Genomic DNA, 15,086 nt, shown 5'->3' on the forward strand with positions numbered 1-15,086 from the left:
GTGTGTTCTGTGGCTCGCTAAATTCGATTCCGTGACCAAAGTGCTACATGAGTATCGGCACGTTTATAACGACGGCCGTTTCGTGCCCGACTGGTGCTTGTACGGGTCCCGTAGAAGCACCAGTTGGGGGCGAAACGGCCGTCGTCAGGCTTGCCGCACTTTGTACATTTGCACCCCCGGCCGTGAAGATTTTATTGTGAGAAAATAAAGATACTTGTCTCGGAAGGATCGGGGAGTGCTGCCTCTTCTTTTCTTCGTTGTTGGACTCAAACGCATATCTTGACATGTTGGAATTGTATTCAGTGCCACAATTTTCAGAAGATGTCATCTTTCAACAGGACGGTGCTCCTCCACACTACGCTGCCATTGTTCGTGAGTTTCTGGATAGAACATTCCCCGGCAGTAGATAGGCAGGGGTTTTGTCAAGCCATGGCCACCACGATCCCCGGATCTGAAGCCCTTAGACTTTCACTTTTGGGGTTATGTGAAGCAACATGTGTACATTGAACCTATCGATGACATTAATCACTTAAAACAGAGAATCACAGACGTTTTTCACTCTGTTATACCAGACGCCCTTACCCGTGTGTGCCAAGAATTCCACTATCGTTTGGATGTGTGTAGAGCAACAAATTGAGCTCACATCGAACTGCACTGAATATGTATGAAACTAGAAAAGTTTTTCCTTTATTTGGAGCAGATTTCGCATTTCTATCGTTTTTTGTTGCTTTCCAGTGAATATATATATGTGTGTGTGTGTATATATATATATATATATATATATATACTGTATATACACTGCTTTGCAAAAACATAAAGGGAACACCTAAACAACAGAATATAACTCCAAGTAAATCAAACTTATGTGAAATCAAACTGTCCACTTAGGAAGCAACACTGTTTGTCAATTAATTTCACATGCTGTTGTGCAAATGGAATAGACAACAGATGGAAATTATTGGCAATTATCAAGACACACTCAATAAAGAAGTGGTTCTGCAGGTGGGCACCACAGACCACATTTCAGTACCAATGCTTTCTGGCTGATGTTTTGGTCACTTTTGAATGTTGGTTGTGCTTTCACACTCATGGTAGCATGAGACGGACTCTACAGCCCACACAAGTGACTCACGTAGTGCAGCTCATCCAGGATGACACATCAATGTGAGCTTTGGCAAGAAGGTTTGCTGTGTCTGTCAGCGTAGTGTCCAGAGGCTGGAGGCGCTACCAGGAGGCAGGCCAGTACACCAGGAAACGTGGAAGGGGCCATAGGAGGGCAACAACCCAGCAGCAAGACCGCTACCTCAGCCTTTGTGTAAGGAGGAACAGGAGGAGCACTGCCAGAGCTCTGCAAAATGTTCTCCAGCAGGCCACAAATGTGCACGTGTCTGCACAAACGGTTAGAAATCGACTCTATGAGGATGGTCTGAGTGCCTGGCATCCACAGATGGGGTTGTGCTCACTTCCCAACACCATTAAGGATGCTTAGCATTTGCTACATAACATCAGGATTGGCAGATTCACCACTGGCGCCCTGTGCTCTTCACAGATGAAAGCAGGTTCACACTGAGCACATGTGACAGACGTGACAGAGTCTGGAGATACCGTGGAGAGCGATCTGCCTGCAACATCCTTCAGCATGACCGGTTTGCAGTGGGTCAGTAATGGTGTGGGGTGGCATTTCATTGGAATGCCGCAGCATGTGCTCACCAGAGCTAGCCTGACTGCCATTAGGTACCGAGAAGAGATCCTCAGACCCCTTGTGAGATCATATTCTGGTGCGGTTGGCCCTGGGTTCCTCCTAATGCAGGACAATGCCAGATCTCATGTGGCTGGAGTGTTTCAGCAGTTCCTGCAAGATGAAGACATTGAAGCTATGGACTGGCCCACCCATTCCCCAGACCTAAATCCGATTGAACACATCTGGGACATCATGTCTCGCAACATCTACCAACGTCACATTGCACCACAGACTGTCCAGGAGTTGGTGGATGCTTTAGTCCAGGTCTGGGAGGAGATCCCTCAGGAGATCATCTGCCGCCTCATCAGGAGCATGCCCAGGCATTGTAAGGAGGTCATACAGGCACATGGAGGCTACACACACTACTGGGCATCATTTCCTTGTCTTGAGGCATTTCCACTGAAGTTGGATCAGCCTGTAACTTCATCTTCCACTTTGATTTTGAGCATCATTCCAACTCCAGACCTCAGTGGGATATTAGTTGTGATTTACGTTGATAATTTTTAGGTTTTATTGTTCTCAGCACATTCCGCTATGTAATGAATAAAGATTTACAACTGGAATATTTCATTCAGTGATATCTAGGATGTGGGATTTTAGTGTTCCCTTTATTTTTTTGAGCAGTGTATATAATATATATGTGTGTATGTCACTGACATATATATATATATATATATATATGTGTGTGTGTGTGTGTATTCTATGTGTATATATCTATTCTATCTTTTATTCTAACCTGTTAGTGTGATTTTACTGTACGCTGCACATGAATTGCTGGATTTTCAAAGGATCTATAGGTATAGTTCTACAGGAAGTTTTATTTTCTCTGGGGGCACTCAACTTTATTTGCATGAACAAAAAGATACAAGCTAGCCCCCAAAATGCATGAAAAAAATGCACCAAAACATGCGGTTTCGCCGCCGCTTCTTTGCTGCCAAGAAATCAAGTTTTGCTGCAGAAAAAAAATGCTGCAAAAACGCCCAGTGTGAAAATACCCTTATGCAGTTCTATAAAGGCTAGTTGTACATCTCAGCCATACTAAAAGTACTGGCATGTAGTAAATCAGATATGTGATGAGAGCTTTCACTGGTTCTGAACTAAAGTCTGTATTACAGTCTATAGCTAAACTCCTAATTCTGCCAGTAGCTACTTGAAACAGTCAGCTCATGGCATAAAGTATGAGAGCAATGGAGATACTTGGTTATAAACAGGTTGTGTGGTGCTAGTGAGAACATTCTTAGAAATAATCATTGCGGATTATTGATTATGAGCATGTTAAGGCTCATGAACAGGACTATAATAATCGGACAAATGCTATCTATTATTATTATCATTATTATTATTATTTATTTATATAGCACCATTAATTCCATGGTGCTGTACATGTGATAAGGGGTTGCATACAGGGTTATAGATATCGTTAACAGTAAACAAATTTACAGTGACAGACTGGTACAAAGGGGAGAGGACCCTGTCCTTGCGGACTTACATTCTTCAGGATAGTGGGGAAGAGACAGGAGGTTGGTATGCTGCAGCACTGGTGATGGTGAGGCAGCAGCTCGGGTGGTCGTGGCAGCAACTCGGGTGGTCGTGGCGGTAGCTAGGGTGGTTGGTGATGTGGCAGCAGCTCGGGTGGTCGGTGACGTGGCGGCAGCTCGGGTGGTTGGTGACGTGGCGGCAGCTCGGGCGGTTGGTGAGGAGGCAGAATGGTTATAGCAGGCTGCAGGCTTTCCTGAAGAGATGGGTTTTCAGGTTCCGTCTGAAGGATCCGAGGGTGGTGGATAATCGGACTTGTTGAGGCGTGGAATTCCAGATTATGGGGGATATTCGGGAGAAATCTTGGAGGCGGTTGTGTGAGGAACGAATAAGTGTGGAGGAGAGAAGGAGGTCTTTGGAGGATTGAGAATTGCGTGAAGGAAGATATTGGGAGATTAGTTCAGAGATATAGGGAGGGGACAGGTTGTGGATGGCTTTGTAGATCAGTGTTAGTAGTTTGAACTGGATTCATTGGGGAATTGGGAGCCAGTGGAGGGATTTGCAGAGGGGAGAAGCAGGGGAGTAGCCAGGAGAGAGGTGGATTAGCTGAGCAGCAGAGTTGAGGACAGACTGGAGTGGTGCAAGGGAGTTAGCGTGGGAGGCCACAGAGGAGGGTGTTGCAGTAATCGAGGCGGGAGATGATGAGGGCATGCACAAGAGTTTTAGTAGATTGCAGGCTGAGGAAGGGATGGATTCTGGCAATATTTTTGAGTTGGAGGCGACAGGAGGTGGCAAGGGTTTGGACGTGCGGTTTGAAGGACAGGGCAGAATCGAGAGTTACCCCGAGGTAGCGGATTTCAGGTGCGGGAGAGAGCGTGATGCTGTTTACTATAATAGTATATTATTACTATGTATGTATTTGCGAAATGAAGAAAAGTGTGTATATACTGGGGAACTGGTTTCACGTGTTACACAATGTGGGGAGATTACACCTCTGAAGTCTCTAGGAATTTGAATGTTACACTATATAACAGGGTGTAACATGGGATCAGTGCAAGATGGGTTGCTCAGCATTTGATGTACTGTCTGCTGTATAATAAACTGTAGAATTCTACAAAATTACATTAACATGTCTACTGTAACAATAAATAATTTCACTGTGCTACAATTTGCAAATAAGCATATATTATAGTCTTACTACTATATTTTTTTCTTTTTAAAATATTATGAACAGTTCTTTTCAATAATAAAAATAGCTTAACGTGAAATACACCTGTGTATGCTATGCCTTCCTCTGTTTCAGTAGAATATAGCATACAACTGTGTACTGGCATTTACAGTGCCCATTTATTGGCTCTTTTCAGTACATTGCTGTCACTGGATTTATTATGCGTTTTAACTGCTTGCACCTGGAACTCAAAATATTTTGTCCAACTAGTTAGCATGTAGTAACGAGCAAATGGTTATGACTATGAGCTGAAGAAGTACGCTATAATTCTGGGTGGAAAAAATACCTTGCAATTATATGTAGTGACCAATTAAAGCACAAACCTATCATAGTAAAAGTTGCAGCATTATTGAAATAAAGTGGAAATTTTTAAGTTTGTGAATCCTTCCGAATTTTCCATATTTCTGGATAAATTGGTCCTAAAATTATAACAATATAACATGCAAATTGCCTCTTCTGAGAAAAAGAGGACTTAACTCCATAGCGCCACCTGTTGGAAGTAGCGATCCTACAAGTCACAATCAACTCTTTAACGAGTCGTGCAATATGACTTAGGATAAAAGCCAAATTAGTATCTCAATTCGCAGACACGGTGTTTCGGGCTGTTGGCCCTCGTCAGTGCGAAGCATGAGAACTAATTTGGCTAGGTGAGAGGCTCTGGACTGGGGTCTAAGGGGTATCGTTTCTCCTTATGAAGAGTGACATACCATCTCTGGCTTGTCAAGGTAAGGAGGCTTATTCGCCATGCAATGCTCCTCTGGAAAATATAATATGCAAATTGACTCTTTTGAGAAAAAGAGGACTTAACTCTATAGCGCCACCTGTTGGAAGTAGCGATCCTACAAGTCACAATCAACTCTTTAACGAGTCGTGCAATATGACTTAGGATAAAAGCCAAATTAGTATCTCAATTCGCAGACACGGTGTTTCGGGCTGTTGGCCCTTGTCAGTGCGAAGCATGAGAACTAATTTGGCTAGGTGAGAGGCTCTGGACTGGGGTCTAAGGGGTATCGTTTCTCCTTATGGAGAGTGACATACCATCTCTGGCTTGTCAAGGTAAGTGATATTGCACGACTCGTTAAAGAGTTGATTGTGACTTGTAGGATTGCTACTTCCAACAGGTGGCGCTATAGAGTGAAGTCCTCTTTTTCTCAGAAGAGGCAATTGGCATATTATATTTCCCAGAGGAGCATTGCATGGCGAATAAGCCTCCTTACCTTGACAAGCCAGAGATGGTATGTCACTCTCCATAAGGAGAAATGATACCCCTTAGACCCCAGTCCAGAACAATATAATAGATTTTTAGTCCTAAAAGTAGTTAAAGAAAACCAAATAAAATAAATGACAACATTTTAAACCTTTTCATTTGTTTACTGAGAAAAATGATCCAATACCAAAGTTACAAAATGATGGGAAACTTTAACCCCTTTACGACCTTGGATTTGGGCTTGCATCTTTCACCATACATGATAGCTGATTTAATCAGCCATCGTGTGCCTTTACCAGCCACGTCATATAACATACACAGAAATGGGCGACGCTGTTCTATGTCCCCATCATCGCACCCATGACATGATCGTGGGGCACCGATGGGTTGTCATGACAACCAGGGTCTGCTGATGACCTCCATGCCTATCATTATGATCCTCGTGTGAAAGTCAGCCCATGGCCATCGTTCATAGGAGATCTTGATTTAGCTATATATAGCAGTGCTGATCCACTGCTATGTATAGCACAAGAAGCTTCAAATCCCTTAGGGACTATTCAATAGAGTAAAAAGAGAAAACAAGTTTTTAATATTAAGAAAAAAATAAAATCACTCCCCATTTGCCCCATTAAAATAAAACAATTAATAAAAAACACATATTTGGTATTGCTGTGTTCATAAAAGACTGATCAATCAATATTTAAAGTAAACTGATCCGTTCTGTAAACGGCGTAACAAAAAGAAAAATTAAAAATGCCTGAATTGCGACTTTTGGTCTCCGCAAAATTGCAACAAAATGGCAATAAGAAAACATTGTATCCCAAAATTATATCAGTAACAACATCAGCTCAGGGTGCAAAAAAGTAGTTATCACATAGCCCCATATCCCAAAAGATTAAAACATTATAGGTCTCGGAAAATGGCGATAAAATATTACTTCTTTTTCTTACACATTTCCTTTTTTTACCACTTGAATATCTGCGTACTCGCACTGACCTGGAGAATCATATTGCCAGGTTAGCTTTACCATATAGTGAACATGTTAAATAAAAAACTCGAAAGACAATTGTAGAATTGCACTCTTTCACAATTTCAATGCACTTGAAAATTTTTCTTGTTTTCCACTGCATCACATACAGTAATGAAATGAATGATCTTATTCAAAAGTATGACTTGTCCCGCAAAGAACAAAGTGGTCAACCAACAAAAATTGTTCCAAGAGCAAAAGATGTAGTAGTCTGTGCATGTGTGCGCGTGTGTTCATGTATTTGTGGCTCTTATTCTGGACACTTATTCTGGCAGATGTTTTTAGCCGGGGGGGGGGGGAGGGCAATAATCATGGTCCCTCTCTAGGCTATTAATATCTGCCCTCAGTCACTGGCTTTCCCACTCTGGCGGAGAAAATTGCGCGGGAGCCCACGCCAGTTTTTTCCGTGATTTAACCCTTTATTTTAACACCTAGAGCTTCCAAATTTTGCACACAGACACTTCTAACATTAGTAGTGAGGAATGTGTAAAAAAATAAGGGATATGATATGATTTACTGTATGTATACCATGTCTCATATCCTGTCGGGTTTGATAAGGAGATAGCAAAAGCCGGCAATTGAATTACCAGCTTTTAAGCTTTCTAGTGCTGTATTAAATATATATATATATATATATATATATATATATATATATATATATATATATATATTATATTAAGGAGATACCATATGGATTACATACGGAGGTTTATATGCGCAAAATACGCAGCCACACCCTGCCTACAGATGACATACGGATCACTGTTCAGGGAACATTTCTGCTTATTTGGTCTGTAAAAAACGGACCATAGTTTTATACATTGTGTGTGACTTCCGCCTAATAGTTGTTGTTTTTTAAATGCCTAACTATTGGACTAGCCTGAATAACCTTTTTCATTTTGGGGCCATTTTGAAGGCTTGGTCTATTATTAACCCCTATCTGACCTCGGACGGGATAGTACGTCCGAGGTCAGATCCCCTGCTTTGATGCAGTGCTCCGCGGTGAGCCCGCATCAAAGCCGGGACATGTCAGCTGTTTTGAACAGCTGACATGTGCCCGTAATAGGCGCGGGCAGAATCGCGATCTGCCCGCACCTATTAACTAGTTAAATGCCGCTGTCAAACGCAGACAGCGGCATTTAACTACCGCTTCCGGCCGGGCGGCCGGAAATGACGTCATCGCCGACCCCCGTCACATGATCGGGGGTCGGCGATGCGTCTCCATTGTCCTTGAGACCTCTATGGTTACTGATCGCCGGTGGCTGTGAGCGCCACCCTGTGGTCGGCGCTCACAGCACACCTCCATTTCTGCTACATAACAGCGAACATCAGATCGCTGCTATGTAGCAGAGGCAATCGAGTTGTGCCTGCTTCTAGCCTCCCATGGAGGCTATTGAAGCATGGCAAAAGTAAAAAAAAAAAAAGTTGAAAAAAATGTTAAAAAAATAAAAAAAATATAAAAGTTTAAATCACCCCACTTTCGCCCCAATCAAAATAAATCAATAAAAAAATATAAAATCTACGCATATTTGGTATCGCCGCGCTCAGAATCGCCCAATCTATCAACTAAAAAAAAGCATTAACCTGATTTTTAATTTTTTTAGCAAAGTTTGGAATTTTTTTTCACCACTTAGGTAAAAAATAACCTAGTCATGTTAGGTGTCTATGAACTCGTACTGACCTGGAGAATCATAATGTCAGGTCAGTTTTAGCATTTAGTGAACCTAGCAAAAAAGCCAAACAAAAAACAAGTGTGGGATTGCACTTTTTTTGCAATTCCACCGCACTTGGAATTTTTTTCTTGTTTTCTAGTACACGACATGCTAAAACCAATGATGTCTTTCAAAAGTACAACTCGTCCCGCAAAAAATAAGCCCTCACATGGCCAAATTGACAGAAAAATAAAAAAGTTATGGCTCTGGGAAGGAGGGGAGTGAAAAACGAACACGGAAAAACGAAAAATCCCAAGGTCATGAAGGGGTTAAAATCCATAAAAATGTTGTATCAGTCATGAATTTTGGTCCAGCTGTCTAGAAAGTATTGAAATTAGGTTGGCAGCCCTGGTTAACAGTTTTACTAAAATTATAGTTTTCCGTGAGCTACATATTTGCTTGTAATTTATATGCATTTTGTAATATGAATATATTTGAAATCACATGTGAAAATCCATAGCCAGATATTACAATTCATTCAGTAGCTAAAGATCTGATGAGAGCAGTAGTTTCTACCAATGCACAAACTACTCTCTTAAATAATTTCTCCTAAGAAAATATAAATATGGCTAAAACAACAAATAATAGATGTTCATTCATTGTACAACCCCTGTGAAAATTGGTTCCATGATGTCCAATCCAGTCTATGTCATGGGAAAATTGCTTATTTATAGCAGTCTTAAATGTAGACATCATTAATGCCCCACCCCATGCAACTTTTGAATTTAAAGTTTTGGAACTGAATTTTACGTGAGATCATATTTGTTGTTGACCCATATTTCAAGATCGTTCTACATTCATTTTCACTATTAAAAGATATTTGGAGAAAATAGTGAGGCATTATGATACACTGGGGCGTATTACCCATAGTGGTAGACCACGTGGACATTATGGGACCTATGAGTCAAGGGGTGCGGTGCTAAACAGCAACAGCACCCACCACCTAATGTCACAATTTCAATAGTATCTACATCCCCAAAATGAAGATGCCGCTGAATTTCAGCTCGCTGTTCCACCATTCAACCTGATTATCTCAGTCTCAGCCCAGCAGGCGTAATGGCATCACAAGGTCACATCTGCTGTGCAGAACCTCACTCGACATGCTGCAAAGAGGAACGGTGCTAGGTGAGTCATTTTATTTTTTTACTGTGAGTGTTTGTGTGCAAATGTGAGAGCCCTGATACTGTGTGTGGTGGTTGTGGGGGCCATCATACTGTGTGTGATGGGCTGTGGGACCATCATATTGTGTGGGGGCTTCATGCCATGCTGAATATGGGCCATTATACTGTTTTTGGGTGGATGTGGAGGCCATTATACTGGGTGTGAGTCTGTAAGGTCCATGATACTGTATATGGGGAATATCATACTGTATGGAAGGCACTTTAGGGCATCATGCTGTGGGAGGCATCATACTGTGCTGAGTTTTACTGTTGGGACGTCATACTTGGCTGAGAGAACTGTGAGAGCATTATACCTATTTGTTATAGAGGGTTATTGTGGGAGCAGATTAGATTGTGGAATTTATTGGGGGGATATCATATTGTGTGTGGGGGAATTTTTGTGACATCATACTCTATAGAGGCCTTGAAAGGGGTATTGTAGTGGGTGATAACAAATAAGAGGCTTCAGTAAGGGCATAATTACTGTGTATGTGCTGCAATACATGTTCCTGTCCCAGTATTTAAAAGATAGAAGTAAGCCCGCCTACTCCTCCAAATATTTTTGGGGGTGTGGTGACGCTAGTGCCCAATTAGAACTTTTGCTATGGGATCTGTGATTTTATGTACGCCCCTGATGAGACATCTCCCATCTGTTACTCAAAGTAGATATGGCACTAGATTTCATAATGCAAACTATGTACATTGTCAAATATATATATAAAAAAAGCAAAAATGGCTATATCATCCTGATAATAAAATTAGCAATTTATGAGTCCAACTAGAGAGTGAGAGAGCTCCAATAACAGTCCAGGTCTATCCAATCTCCATCGAATTCAGTCTTACTGACCGTTGCAGCTTGTACTAAGTAGCGAGAGATCTCATCAGTAGACAGGAGAGGCACTAAATCAATCAGGCTAGGTGGCTGGAGATTGGGTTCAAACTTTCAAAAATGTTTATACAGAAAATCTGACATACACATTAAGTACACCATACTCATCAGGCCCAAGACACCTATTATTACCGTAATTAATGCAGATTACCTTGTGAAATATAGGGATAGATCAGCTTTATTTAGGAAGTAGCCAGACAGTTCTTAAATGCTAAAAGTTTGTCTGAAAAAAATCCAAATTGTGCGAAACTATGCCAAACCTTCATGTATAAAACTGTACATGCATTCTATTAACCTGCCTTAAATTTATTAAAAATACACTAAACTGAGATATAAACTGGCGCATTAAAGTATACAGATGCTGGATGCTAGAACAGCAAAAAAAAATAATGGAAAAATATCAGTAAAAATACTTCAGATGACTGCATGTACTTTAGATGGCAAAAAGCAGACATCACATACTTTAAAATGGCGAAAGCTACAACACTAATGCGTACATATCTTAAGAATTAATTAAGATCTTTGCACAAATTACGGTAAATAATAATACTCTTTTGGAGGCACTTGTTTTTACTTTTACTTTTCATTTTATTGACCTCTGTTTTTATTTGGTGCAGACCAACATTGCCTGAAGATTGTAGAAGGACAGCGATGCCACCACAGCCTTTGTCATCCGAGTGTTCCCGACACTGTAAAAATGGCCACTGCACTCCCACAGGAAAATGCTGTTGCAATCAAGGATGGGAAGGAGAATTCTGTCGAATTGGTTAGTAATCTTTTTATTACATATGCCATGATTTTTTGTGCTTTCCATTAATTTGTCATCATTAACACAAAACAATAACTATACTCAGGTTGAAGTAACTGGAGAGAGAAGGATTAGTGTGATTTAGTAACATAACTGAGTAATCCAACCTAAATCCTCTATATGTTCTCAGGGCGCCTCCAAATATATAATTTAGGGCCTTGTAATTTTATTGTGGTTGATCTATGCTGAAAGGCACAGTGTCTCCATATAATGACAGTTTCAGCCTTAAATGATATGTGAGCCTCATTGCTGTGTCTGCTCCATGATGGGAATACTCTTGATTTTCCATAATTTGCTCTTATTTAAAATAAGAGTTATATTTCACGTCAGATTTTCATTTGCTGTGTTTATATTTATATTAAGAGCCCTTAAATGCAGTTGCATAATGTAATTAGGGACTATTGTAAAATGCACACTGACGCGTATTACAAATCTGTATGAAAACCTAAAGTTACCCGTGGAAATCAAGTAAAGAGCTCATATATATTATCTATATACAGCTTGAAATATTTGATAAACTTGATAATGCAGATATCTGCAATAATGTGTCAATATTCATTAAGGATTATATCCTGATGTGCTCTTAAAAATGTCATTCTATTAACAACTTTTATCCTCCATCCATGGGGTAAGTAATAAAGGTATGATCGCTGGGGGCTCAAACTCTGGGATCCCCACAAGGTTCTCAAAATACCACGTGTGAATAAAGTGAAAGTGTGCATGTTTACCCACCTTTTTATTCATTTTCTATGGGAGTATTGATCATACAAGTGCACTGCCACTCCCGTACACCCATAGAAGTGAATGAAGCAAAGGGTCAGGCATGCACAGTGTCACAACAATTACACAAAGGACTTTGGGACCTCCACACTCATGATCAGGTGGAGAAGTCCCAACAGTCAGATCTGCAATCATCAATTCTTTTAAATTGAAAGTATATTTCAATTCCTGTTTTTTTTTTTGCTTTTGGTGCTTTTCTCTTATTTTTTCATTGCTTTTTGCCAATGAGATCAGCCACCACTGCTGTCTCGCCACAATGGCCAAGCATGTGTAGTGCTTACAAGATCTTTTCTATTGATCTTGTATACACTGCCAGGATTAAAGAGCGTACTGTGTGAAGAGAAAGACAATTCGCAGTTTTAGACTGCTCTAACCGAAATGAAGATCCTTGATCCAATTATAAAAAGTGGTTTATATTCCACAACACCAGACAGGTGTCTTACTCAAGTATAAAAAACAATTGTGGAATAAATAACACTTCTTTATAGTTTTGATTAAGGATCTCCATTTTCGTGACTTGTCTTTTCCTTAAAAGCATCCTGGTGGAGCTCAACCCCAAGCCACGTGGCAACACCTTCTGTTATTGAGCTTTCACAGTAGTTGTGCCCACACAACTCGCTTAGGTGAACAGATTACCTGAATCTATTTTATTTTTTCATAAAGGTTTCACCCTATGGTCTGGTGTGTCATGTTTCCCCACAATGTTTATTTAAGAGTGCACTGTTAACATTAATTCTTGGACATTTGGAACCTTACTCTATTAGTAGTACGAGGGCACACACAGTTCAAGTCAGCAGCGTTGCAATGCTGCTGATTGAACTATTAATTGATTGCGAATACCCTCCCCACAGCAATCAGGGTATCGCGAGGCTGGGGAGTGCTGTACTCCTGAATCAAGATGTTAAAATAATCCATTAGAAATGATTTTCCTTATTTAGCAGCTCCCGTATAATATTTCCCAGACTACAATCAGTGCTATTCTCTTAATACAGTCGGATTCAATTGTTAGTGGAAACATCTACTTGGCATCCTCTGTATTGACAAGTGTTCTAAAACTGAGAAGGTATCTATTCATGGAATTAATTCTTCCCTCTACCCGTAAAATGTTCCCCATGCCATTGGCTGCAACACAACCCCAAAGCAAGATTTATCCACCATCATGCTTAATGTTTGGAGAGATGTTCTTTTCCTGAAATTCTTTGCCATGTTTTCTCCACACATATCTTTGATCATTGTGGCCAAAGAGTTCCATTTTACCTTCATCAATTCACAGGACTTGTTTTCAAAATGTATCAGGCTTGTTTAGATTTTTTTGCACACTTCTGCACTGAATTTTATGGTGACGACGCAGGCAAGGGTTCCTTCGCATGACTCTTCCATGAAGGCCATATTTGTGCAGATGTCTCTGAACAGTAGAACAATGTACCACAACTCCAGAGTCTTCTAAATCTGTCTGAAAGTCTTTTGCAGTCAAACGGGGGTTCTGATTTGCCTCACTAGCAATCCTATGAGCAGCTCTCACTGAAATTTTGCTTGGTCTTCCAGACCTTATGTTGACCTCCACTGCTCCTTTTATCTGCTATTTCTTAATTACATTTTGAACTGAAGAAAGGGGAACTTGAAACACTTTTCTATCTTCTTATAGCCTTCTTCTGCTTTGTGGGCCTCCACCATTTTCATTTTCAAACTGCTTAGAAGAACCCATGGCTGCTGTTCTTTGGCACAAGGTTAAAGGAGGCTGGGTTTTTATAAAGCTGGGAAATTAACATCACCTGGCCTTTCCTAATGATAATAGTGAACAAGCCATAACCCTTACAGGCTAATTAACCCATTTACCACCTTGGGTTTTTCCTTTTGTTATGTTTTTGTTTTTTGCCCACCTTCTTCCCAGAGCCATAACATTTTTATTTTTCAGTCACTGTGGCCATGTGAAGGCTTTTTTTTTGCAGTACGAGTTGTACATTTGAGTCACAACATTGAATTTACCATATAGTGTACTGGAAAATGGTAAAAAAAATTCCAAGTGTGGTGAAATTGCAAAAAAGTATAATGCCATAATTGTTTTTGTTTTTTTTACCATTTTCACAAAATGCTAAAACTAACCTGCCATTAGGATTCTCCAGGTCATTATGAGTTCACAGATAGAAAACACGCATAGGTTCCAAAGTTTGTAAAACTGCATTTTCCGAGCAGTTAATTCTTTTTATATTTTGATAGATCGGGCATTTTTAAATGCGGAGATACTATATATGTGTATTTTTTATTTATTTTTTTTATTTTAACTGGGGCAAAAGGATGATGATTTAAACTTTTATAGTTTTTTTTTATTTTGAAATACTTTTTTTTTTACTTTTTACAGAGAATTGAAGCTGTAATTATCTGATTACTTAAGCTACACATAGGGCTGTGACAGTGGAGTTTTTTTTACCTAAAATACAAAGGAAATGTGTCATCTTTATCTTTAGGCCTTTTATAGAGGAAAGATACAGTACCAACCAAAAGTTTGGCCACACCTTCTCATTTAAAGATTTTTCTGTATTTTCACGACTATGAAAATTGTACATTCACACTGAAGGCATCAAAACTATGAATTAACACATGTGGAATTATATACTTAACAAAAAAGTGTGAAACAACTGAAGTTATGTCTTATATTCTAAGTTCTTCAAAGTAGCCACATTTTGCTTTGATGAGTGCTTTGCACACTCTTGGCATTCTCTTGATGAGCTGCAAGAGGTAGTCACCGGGAATGGTTTTCACTTCACAGGTGTGCCCTGTCAGGTTTAATAAGTGTGATTTCTTGCCTTATAAATGGGGTTGGGACCATCAGTTGTGTTGTGCAGAAGTCTGATGGATACATAGCTGATAGTCCTACTGAATAGACTGTTGGATTTTGTATTATGGCAAGAAAAAAGCAGCTAAGTAAAGAAAAACGAGTGGCCATCATTACTTTAGGAAATGAAGGTTAGTCAATGCGAAAAATTGGGAAAACTTTGAAAGTGTCCCCAAGTGCAGTGGCAAAAACCATCAAACGCTACAAAGAAACTGGCTCACATGA

The 15,086-nt window shown here is 40.1% G+C and overlaps 1 protein-coding gene across 1 annotated transcript in view; it reads left to right on the forward strand.

Annotated features, from left to right (window-relative positions):
• The window catches only part of HHIP (hedgehog interacting protein), a 183,155-nt gene that overhangs the window by 165,166 nt on the left and 2,903 nt on the right, over positions 1-15,086 (forward strand). Inside the window, exon 12 of the mRNA XM_069744018.1 lies at positions 11,058-11,206. Coding sequence (XP_069600119.1) covers positions 11,058-11,206 — 149 coding nt within the window. The remainder of the gene's footprint in view (positions 1-11,057; positions 11,207-15,086) is intronic.

This window comes from Ranitomeya imitator, chromosome 1 (assembly GCF_032444005.1).
Source record: "Ranitomeya imitator isolate aRanImi1 chromosome 1, aRanImi1.pri, whole genome shotgun sequence".
In the NCBI taxonomy this organism is placed as follows: domain Eukaryota; kingdom Metazoa; phylum Chordata; class Amphibia; order Anura; family Dendrobatidae; genus Ranitomeya; species Ranitomeya imitator.